Below are 9568 nucleotides of genomic sequence, written 5' to 3'. Positions count from 1 at the left end.
AGCACAATATGTGACACAAGGCTGTTCAGAATGAGGGATCGCGAAAACGCGCCACAATCGACGCGGAGAAGCAGAAGGCGGTGAGAACCCGATAAGAGTTATCGGAACTATACAACTATATGCTTATTATCGCTTCCGAGTGTACTCCTTAGGTCATGATTAATTGACTATATGGTCTTGTAGGGTAAGCAATGACAAGATAAAAATAGACCTAAGATAATAGAGAAAAAAAGCGTTTATGTACAACTCTGTAGAGCTTACTATAAGATAGGGTGTGCAAACACATCACCTCACACATAACTTGATCCACTATAGCCATTTCGTTGGCTATTTACCTGGAGCAATCACCCGTATGAACATCTGAATATACTCCCCCTCTTCGATAGAAGCTCAGGAGTTGGCAGAAACATGCCCCTACTTACGAATTGCACCCCTCTTGCGCATCGCTACCATCGTATCATACAACACGTCCTTAAAGGCAAACAGAAAGGCAGCTGTGATGGCACTCTGGGTCACCTTAGGGCCAATGCCTGGACATTCATAAATCAGTAGAAGTTAAATATACATATACATGTATGAATATATAAGTGATGATGGAAAGGAAATGCGTATGTAACTTACCCTTGTATAAGCCCTTCCATCCTTCTTCCTGGATGATCCTCTTAAGACTTCCATTCAAACTCTCCTTGGGTCCATCCTTGCTGGCCACATGCATCCGGCTCTTGATCGTGATGTATGGGTAAGTGATACTGGTGGCCAAAATCTTGCCCAAGGCCCCTAAGTAAAAGGCGTCCTTGGGAGTCATCCGACGACGACGCTCAACCATATTCTTCAGCTGCTCAAAGATAGTATATTGCAGGATTGGGTTGATCACCAGAATCAAGGCTGGGAGCACACCAGCAAACAGGGCCCTGGGGCCTTCCTGTCGTAGCAAGTCCATCAAGGTACTGAGGGTCGACGCCTTGGTTTTGGGCGCTCCTGGTAGACCTTGTTCCTCCGACTCGGACTTGCGAGCCGTCATACGGGTATTGATCACCCAGATGGGGTTGGTGATTAGCACGGTGGCACTACCTGCGATAGCCCCTGCGATCATAGACTCCACGGTTGTGAGCTTCTTGGAAGCACGACCCGCCTGAACGGCTGCTTTCTCAAAGGCCGCCCGGGTCCACTCATACCAGTAATAGTAAACAAAGTTGGTGACGCTGATTCCGAAAAGAGCGGACTCCAGACCCGAATAGAGTCCAGAGATACCCTCTCGCTGTACGATCCGTCGAATTGCATCGAGATTGGTGGAGTGTGCACGCTTGGACTCCACCTGCGCTCTGGTGGACAAGGTGATGAGGGGGTATCTAGTAAGTAGATTTCAACAGTCGGCTCATCGGAAAGGAAGCTGGAATAGCCTACGTCAAGACCATCGACAGAACTCCTCCTCCAGCACCCGCTAGTGCGTGCGCAATGTTATCGCTTTGCTGAACGGCCACAGATGGGGCGGGCTTCTGCTGTGGACGTTCGGACATGGTTGCAGGGGTCGAAATGAAAGTCGGGATGGGATGTTGAAAGTCAGTCACGATATAGGCGAGGAATCAAGAAAGGAGCGGAAGAATGATCGAAGAAAGGGATTCAGGAGCAAAAGGGGTGCGATAATGAATCGGCTTTGATGAGGGAAAGAGTTTCATGACGTTTTGCCGAGTGTTGTGCCTCGGCTCGTGCCCACTACATTCCGGGGTCGATGCGACAGATGATCCCGTACCAAATCCAGGAGGATGCCGGAACTGACCGAATATTGCTAGGCACTGTTCGGTTTTTAGGTAAAAAGAAGAAAATTTTTCCGATTATTGTGACAAGTGATGGGTGGCATGTGATCCCTACACTAAGAATTACATAGAACACATGACATAGCGGACTATCGCATCTATCAACCTGGATTTTCATTATTACTACGAACAGAGATGATCCACTCCAAAGAAGACACCAAAAATTCTCGCCATTAATCCATTCAGAAAAGATGAATCCAACCTACAAGAAAGAGAACAGAGAAAGATAGAGAGAAAAGTAGAACATGTCACAGCGAAGGCCCAGCAATACGAGACCAGGAAAGGATAAAAAGGGAGTAGGGGAGGAGGAGAGAAAAAGAAAAAAAAAAATGGAGAAGAAAACACCGGTGATCACGAAGCAAACGCAGAAAGACAGAACACAGGGCCGTCTAAAGACAGGAAGAAGAAACCAAGGACCCTCAAGCTTCGTCAAGTCCTCGATCGATGCCGGGTATGGGATGAGCCTGGCTATCGAAAACTCCTAGCATACCGCTTCGAGAACCCTCAATTCATGTAACATTGCGCCAAATGAGAAGCATCATATCGCATAGGTCTAACAGCAGCCGCCTCCCGATCCAGACTGAACACCCTGGCCCTGGCCAACCTGCACAGTGGGCTTGTTGTTGACGGTGGCTGTTCCCATACGCTCCTTGATCTGTCTTGCCATTGTCAAGAATGCCTGCTCGACGTTCGATGCGTTCTTAGCAGAGGTCTCGAGGAAGGGAATCCCGAGACTATCAGCAAACTCCTATACCAGATGGAAAATCCAATGGCTCAGCAACCTGAATTTTATTATTCTTTGTAGACTCAAGAAAAAGCCATACCTTTGCCACAGTGTACTCCACGACCTTCTTGTCCTCCATATCACTCTTGTTGCCCACCAACAGCTTGTTCACACCCTCGGTGGCGTATCGGTCAATCTCCTGGAGCCACTGCTTGACGTTGTTGAAGGAGTCCATGTCGGTCACATCGTACACCACACAGATTCCATGGGCGCCACGGTAGTAGGATGAGGTGATGGTACGGAAACGTTCCTGGCCAGCAGTGTCCCACTAAATTGCACCAATTAGCCATGTTCCAAACGCGCTATTTGATAATTGCCCTACAATCTGAAGTTTCACGGTCTTGCCATCCAGTTCAATAGTGCGGATTTTCTGCGACGGGTGCATTAGCATGTCGTTCCGGGAGCCCCACCGGAATCCAGGTCAACATACAAAGTCCACCCCGATAGTCGAGATGTAGCTTTCAGTGTAGGTGTCATCGGCAAAACGGAGCAGCAGACAAGACTTTCCAACACCGGAGTCTCCGATGAGCAGCAGCTTGAAGAGGTAATCGTATCTATTGTTGGGATTTGAGAAGTTAGGATAGGCAAATCGGCGTGATGACGTTTAAAGAGTCGCAACCAAGAGGAGTGGGGGATATCAGCACTTCGGGAGAATACTCTAGAAAACCAAAAGAATATCAGTAGAGTCCTCAGGCTTGCATCGCGTCATAATGAAGGGTTTGCAATAGCAGCAGAGATGGGGACACGGGGGAAAGACATGCGTCCCGACCGAGGAAATATGGAAGCTTACCACTCAGGATTCATGATGAAGAGAAGAGAGGCGATCCAGGCACCAAAATGCAGTTGAAGATAGCAAAAAGCAAGGAGGAGGAGAGATAGGAGGTGAAGGAGGTTCCAAGTTGGAGGGGAGTTGAATGATGAACGCCTGAAATGAATGATAGGAGGTGCAGGTGGGCACACGCACCTGATGTGCAGCTTTGTTTCACCGTCACCGCTTTATTAATTATGAACGAATAAGATCTAGTAATCCCTACTTTGGAATTATTCAATTCATTGATTTTCTGATCTCTTATTTCTGTTCCTTCTTGATTTCAGAGACTAGAGATAGTGCCTTTTCATTGTGTTGGACTATATCGTAGAATCAATCATGTCGTTCAAGTGACCTTTCTCACCGCACATGTCCATTCTCCGCCTCGTGCGAACCTCAGTTGCCCCTGGCAGGTGATCAAAGTGATCAGCCATGCCAAGGGCTTTCCGCCTTAGTGACTCCATTTCACATCATTTTGCTTGAAATTTAAACTGAAGAAAAGTGAAGAATGCTTCATGCGAAGCCATGAGCCTGCAGCCACTCAAGGGCCAGCGCCTGGTCCCGTTCCTTGTAGGAGGCGTTGGTTCGAATGTTATCAGAGATAATGACGAGAGCACGCTCATAGGAACCAGTGTTCTTGCTCTGGAAGAAAGTGGCGATATCGTCACCAATCTGGTGGTCAGCAAACTTGGAGAGACCCATACGAATGAACCGCTCAAAAACTACATTGTTAGAGGACAGTCGGGCTTCCACCGATGCCCAGTTCGTCTTAATGTAATCCCACAGAAGGTGTCGGACCCGGGAGTTGGCAGCCAGAGAAACTGCACCACTGTGCATGTCCTGGATAGCTACCTTGTCAGAGAAAACGAAGTCCAAGTAGTCTTTCACAAGTGCCGGTTCCTTGGTGCGTCCCATGGCAGCCAGACAAATCTCCTTGCCATCAACAGAATCGGTGCGCAGGTACTCTTCCTTGACGGCATCATATTCCTTGCGGCCGCCTTCCGAAACGTTGAGGCTGAAAATCACTGATCGAAGATTGGTGTGTATGGCACCTTTGTCTTGGCCAGTGGCCCACAGGTCGAATCGCTTCTTGGCTTCGGCGACGATACTAGGTATTTTCGTCAGCAAAATGAACTTGGAATTTCGCCTGAGAAATTGCACATAGCGAAGATAGACATAGCTTACCCTTCATCACCAGCATTGCCAGCCATAGCAATCAGCAACTTGCGGAGCTGAACAGTGAGATAGTCCTCATTGGCCTGGAATTCCCAGCCAATCTCCTCTGCCGCCGGAGCAGCAAGAGTTTTGGTGAATTTCTTCATTCCCTCCGCCACAGCTTCGTTTTGGGCGAAAACAGAGCGGAGGTTTGCCAGAGATGAAGACACCTGCGACCAGACACTATAGAATCAGGCCCCCGGATTAGCAGGCGTTAGAAAAAACCTACAGTTTATCGACAAATAGGATCCTTACAGATAGTTCTTCTCTGTCTTGAAGCCCTCCAGAAGAGCCAGCAGGGCTGGTGTAGAGCCTTCGCCAGAGACTGCAAGAGCAGCGGCATCTCCCAGTAATCCAATCTTATCCTCGGTGCTCAGAAGCTCAAGGGATTGACCCAACTTCTGTAGGCGAGCAGGGGGGTAGTTTGTCCGGTAGAAACCAGCCAGGTCCTTATTAATCTTGTAGAAAGTGTCCTCTCCGATACCTGACACACTGTCGGATTTCTGGGTGAGTGCACGCGTATCCACAGTAGCCAGGCTTTGGCCGGACTTGATTCCCAGAGGAATCCACCAGGTAGTCTCATCCTCCTCGGGCTTCGCGTCTCCGGTAGACAAGAATCGGTTTTGACGAACACTAATCTGACCGGGTTCCTCTGCCACAGTAACGACAGGGAAGCCAATCTTACGAATCCATGGATCCTTTGTAATGTCGTCAGAGCTTTGCTTCCCTGTGGAATCATATGTATGAAGCCTTGAAGATTAGGGGTAGACTTACCATAAACCCGTGCACATCTTGACCGGAAGCCTTACTCAAAGCAGACCACAGATCATTAGTAGTTGCATTTCCTTCAACGCCAAATATTAGCATCCAATTATGTTCATTTCCTTTTTTTTTTGTCTCCCTACTTACCGTATGCATGGGACTTGAGGTAGTCAGCGACGCCCCGGAGGAACGTCTCACGGCCAAGGTGAACACTTAGCATACGAATGACCGAACTTCCTTTGAGATAGCTAATGTGGTCGAATATCTGGTCCACCTCGAGGGCGTTCCGGACGGGCACCTCGATAGGGTGAGAGGCTCGAAGCGAGTCAAGATGAAATGCTTGTTGCACACCCTCAGCCTGGGAAAGATGTCAATGATGATCTATAGGACAGATTAACTTTACCTCGGGCATTTCGTACAACAAACTGAGACCAGATGTTCCAATCTGCCGAAAATGTTAGATTATGACATAAATGTGGAGTGCAAATGATGCCTACCCGGATGGAAATGATCCACGGCAAGCCAACCAACCCAGGTTGCAAACCCTTCGTTCAACCAAAGCTCATTCCACCAGTCCATGGTGACAAGGTTACCGAACCACTGGTGAGCCAGCTCTATGATTCGATGTGTTAGATGCGCTCCAAGTTCATTTGTAAGGTAAGAGAAGAAGACTAACCGTGGGCGACCACGTAAGCGATACGGTTTTTGTATCGGTTGTCTGATTTCCCTTCGTCAAAGAGGACGGCGGTAGTCCGATAGGTAACCAGTCCCCAGTTCTCCATAGCTCCCATAGCCTGAAATATAATCCAGTCAGTTAAATGCCAAGTTCTTACCATATTCGACAAGACTCAGCCACTTACAAATTCGTGCACAGCCAGGAGATCGGCCTTAGGAAGCGGATACTCAATCTCAAAGATTTCTGAGAAGTAGTCAACTGTCCGAGAAGCGCATTCGAGAGCAAAGCGAGCCTGCTCTTTGAGACCCCGAGTGGTATAGACCCGAACAGGAATGCTCTTTCCCTGGTACTTGCGCTCTGTCATGGCCTCAACATATTCGAAGTCACCTACTGCCCAAGCAAGGAGCTACGGGCCAGTATATATCGTTAACAATTTTGTCAAAATATTGGAAGACAGGGCGTTGTACTCACGTAGGTACTCATTACGGGTGTTTTCTCAAACGTGACGAACTTCAGTCCGGAGTGACTTCCATCTCGTTCGGATTGAATGGGCATGTTACTGAGGGCAGTCTGGCCTTTGGGGATTTCGATCTCGAAATCAAAGGTGGCCTTGAGGTTCGGCTCATCAAAGCAAGGGAAGGCCCTCCGGGCATCGCAAGACTCGAACTGGGTGCTCAGCATATAGTAGAAATCACCTTCCTTAGGTGTATCAGCAGCTGGTTCCCCCACAGGCGTGTACTTGGATCGGTAAAAGCCCGACATAGCATTGTTCATAGTGCCGGTGAAATTGATCGATAGGATCACATCCGATGGTTTGATTTCCTGTGAGAACTCCAGAGACACCCGTTCAGATGTTTTGTCGTAGGTGATATTAGAAGCCTTTGCTAAAGAAGCACCTGTTTTTCAAACCGGAGGGAATTGATCAGTCTTGTCCACAAATGCACATTCGGTGCGCTTCCAAGGTGATTTTACACACGAACCATCCTTTCCCAATACTTCGGCAGTCTGAACCTCAATCTCCTTGGAGTTCAGCACGATTTCCTTGGTGGCACGAGTGACCTTGGCATCGATCTTCAGCAGACCCTTGTATCCCCACGAACCCTCAAACTGCAAGTCGAAAAGCGAGACATGGTAGTTGGTTGGTTTAGCCCTATATTCACGTTAGCCTGTTATTTAAGGATATCCAATAAACCTCACATAAGTTCCAATTGTATTACTATTGTCAAGGAAAGTAAACGAAAGGACAGTAAGAGAAAAAGGCATCACTTACACGTCAGGCAAGGTATCTCTGTCGGTCGAGGCCATCATGCGAGCCTCAGCGGAGCAATAACGAGAAAAGACAAAGTTAAGTCTGGGCGCAGTGATCGTGGATAATCGTGGGCGCAGACGAGTAGGGCGAGAAGAAAAGGAAGAAAGGAAGGAGGGGGAGGGGCAGAAAGGCACTCGCCGCTCTGCAATGGCGACTCCAGCGCGTCTGGTCGCCGCTATGGATCTTCTCCCCCACATCTCTTCCAATTGCCCACTCTCCCCAGTTCCCGGCTATTGACGGATGGGTATTCCTCTCTAATTTGTTATTTCCGTCGGTGCCGTCTTGGTTCCTGATACCCTAATTTGACGAGTCCTTCCGTTTGATGCGCGTCAAAGAAGAGAAGAGAAGTTTCTCCAGACGGAGCTCCGTCGGAGCTTGGACCATCGTCAAAGGCGGCTAGCATTCCCGCGCTACGAATCCACCTTTCACCCACTTTGGGTCGATACCAATATTTACCAAACGCCATGGCCGACTCGGACGAGGAATATGTCGGAGATGTCACAGAGGATGAAGATGATCTCCAGGTAACCCGGAAAGACCAGGTCGGGACAAGGAAGAGGAAACAGCGTGGGGGAGCTGAGTGGGAGCTGTCCAGGACTTGGGAAACACTTGTTGAAGGCGCAGATGGTACGATCAGTGCGACAGTAGAGGGGCTACTGGAAGCTGGGAAGCGGAAAAGGTGGTTTCACTCGACTTGGTTAGGCGTCGAGATGTCCGATAGACTAACCTTATTGCCACTAGGCTGTTAAAAGATACAACTCCTCTGCAACGCGGTATTATACGGCATCTGGTCCTTGTCCTCGATCTTTCACAGTCCATGTCCGAAAAAGACTTACGTCCGACACGTTACTTGCTGACCCTGCGATATGCGCAGGAATTTGTCCGAGAATTCTTTGAACAAAATCCCATCTCACAACTAGGCGTCCTAGGCCTACGGGATGGCCTGGCTCTTCGAATCAGCGATATGAGTGGGAATCCCACGGAACACATGACAGCCATTCAATCACTCAAGACTCAAGACCCGAAAGGTCTCCCCAGTTTGCAAAATGGTCTAGAAATGGCCCGAGGTGCCCTTTTGTGCGTTGTCTCATCTAAACTTTCCAATAATCTAAGCTAACCCGTGGCCACAGTCACACCCCCAACCATGGCACTAGAGAAGTGCTGGTTATATTTGGCTCCCTCCTGTCCTCGGACCCAGGTGATATTCATCAGACGATCAACACCTTGATTGGTGACAAGGTACGAGTTCGCATTGTCGGTCTCGCTGCACAGGTCGCGATTTGTCGTGAGCTTTGCACAAAAACAAATGGAGGTGATGAAACTGCCTACGGTGTGGCGCTTAATGAGCAGCACTTCCGGGAACTGATGATGGATGTGACCACACCTCCCGCCGTATATTCCCAAAAACAGTCCGCTAGCTCGCTGTTGATGATGGGCTTTCCATCCCGAACAGTTGAGTCGAGGCTCTCTCTCTGTGCTTGCCACTCCAAACCATCCCGGGGCGGGTACTTGTGCTCCCGTTGTGGCAGCAAGGTATGTAGTCTGCCCGCAGAGTGCCCCTCTTGCGGGCTTACCCTGATTCTTTCGACGCACCTTGCCCGTTCATACCACCATCTATTCCCTTTGATCAATTGGGTCGAGGTGTCATGGCGCCGGGCTTCACGGAGTACCGGGTGTTTTGCCTGTGGCCTCCCTTTTCCTGCTGTTCCACCGGAGGACCAATGGCAAGCGGCCGAAACCCACACCAAAGGAATGAGTGTGAGTAGTCGTTACGAGTGTACAGCATGTCAAAACCACTTCTGCATTGATTGCGATCTCTTCGCCCATGAAATTGTGCATAATTGTCCTGGATGCCAGAGTAAAAATAATCGGGCCTTGGACAGCGTGGCGAAGGCAGATGGAATGGACACGAGCATTTAATCACTTTTATACATGCATAGTGCGGCGTCATGTAGAGACTTTAAAAATAAAGGAAAAATGAAAGATCGAAGATTCAATACTCATACATTTGACAATGACCTTTGGATAAGGAAAGTGAGCCCCGAGGAGCTTAGATTGATACGCTTATCGCGTGAACCTCGGCTACTGTCCATTTCTCTCTCTACCCCACCACTCCGCATCACTTGGGGTTGAGAAGGAAGAGAAAATGGCATCGCAATCAGTGTTTGAACGACTACGGACGTATTCTTTTCAGAAAGAT

At 48.9% G+C, this 9568-nt stretch overlaps 4 protein-coding genes across 4 annotated transcripts; 1 reads left to right on the top strand and 3 right to left on the bottom strand.

Annotated features, from left to right (window-relative positions):
- Window positions 1-414: 414 nt before the first annotated feature.
- pmp47 (putative peroxisomal membrane protein Pmp47) lies at window positions 415-1517 on the bottom strand (the record flags this gene model as incomplete). The annotated part of the gene is made up of 3 exons (XM_057119148.1): window positions 415-530; window positions 622-1349; window positions 1405-1517. The coding sequence occupies 3 exons, from the start codon at window positions 1515-1517 to the stop codon at window positions 415-417; spliced, it is 957 nt and encodes a 318-aa protein (XP_056968703.1).
- Window positions 1518-2367: 850 nt separating this feature from the next.
- Window positions 2368-3402, bottom strand: N7484_008760 (Rab family GTPase YPT1; the record flags this gene model as incomplete). The annotated part of the gene is made up of 5 exons (XM_057119147.1): window positions 2368-2562; window positions 2639-2866; window positions 2921-2968; window positions 3029-3152; window positions 3392-3402. 5 exons carry the CDS (start codon window positions 3400-3402, stop codon window positions 2368-2370), a joined length of 606 nt encoding a protein of 201 aa, XP_056968702.1.
- A 517-nt stretch (window positions 3403-3919) lies between these two features.
- On the bottom strand, window positions 3920-7565 carry N7484_008759 (M1 family metallopeptidase; the record flags this gene model as incomplete). The annotated part of the gene is made up of 12 exons (XM_057119146.1): window positions 3920-4514; window positions 4592-4804; window positions 4877-5319; window positions 5396-5466; window positions 5531-5741; window positions 5803-5828; window positions 5881-5997; window positions 6060-6177; window positions 6244-6465; window positions 6531-6955; window positions 7040-7209; window positions 7330-7565. The coding sequence occupies 12 exons, from the start codon at window positions 7563-7565 to the stop codon at window positions 3920-3922; spliced, it is 2847 nt and encodes a 948-aa protein (XP_056968701.1).
- Window positions 7566-7832: 267 nt separating this feature from the next.
- N7484_008758 (TFIIH/NER complex subunit SSL1) lies at window positions 7833-9288 on the top strand (the record flags this gene model as incomplete). Its single annotated transcript, XM_057119145.1, has 3 exons — window positions 7833-8047; window positions 8110-8445; window positions 8499-9288. The coding sequence occupies 3 exons, from the start codon at window positions 7833-7835 to the stop codon at window positions 9286-9288; spliced, it is 1341 nt and encodes a 446-aa protein (XP_056968700.1).
- Window positions 9289-9568: the final 280 nt, after the last annotated feature.

This window comes from Penicillium longicatenatum (assembly GCF_028827895.1).
Source record: "Penicillium longicatenatum strain IBT 33135 chromosome Unknown contig_6_segment0_segment0, whole genome shotgun sequence".
NCBI classification, from domain to species: domain Eukaryota; kingdom Fungi; phylum Ascomycota; class Eurotiomycetes; order Eurotiales; family Aspergillaceae; genus Penicillium; species Penicillium longicatenatum.
Note: the sequence above shows the minus strand (reverse complement) of the source record. Positions and strands in the feature narration are given on the sequence as shown.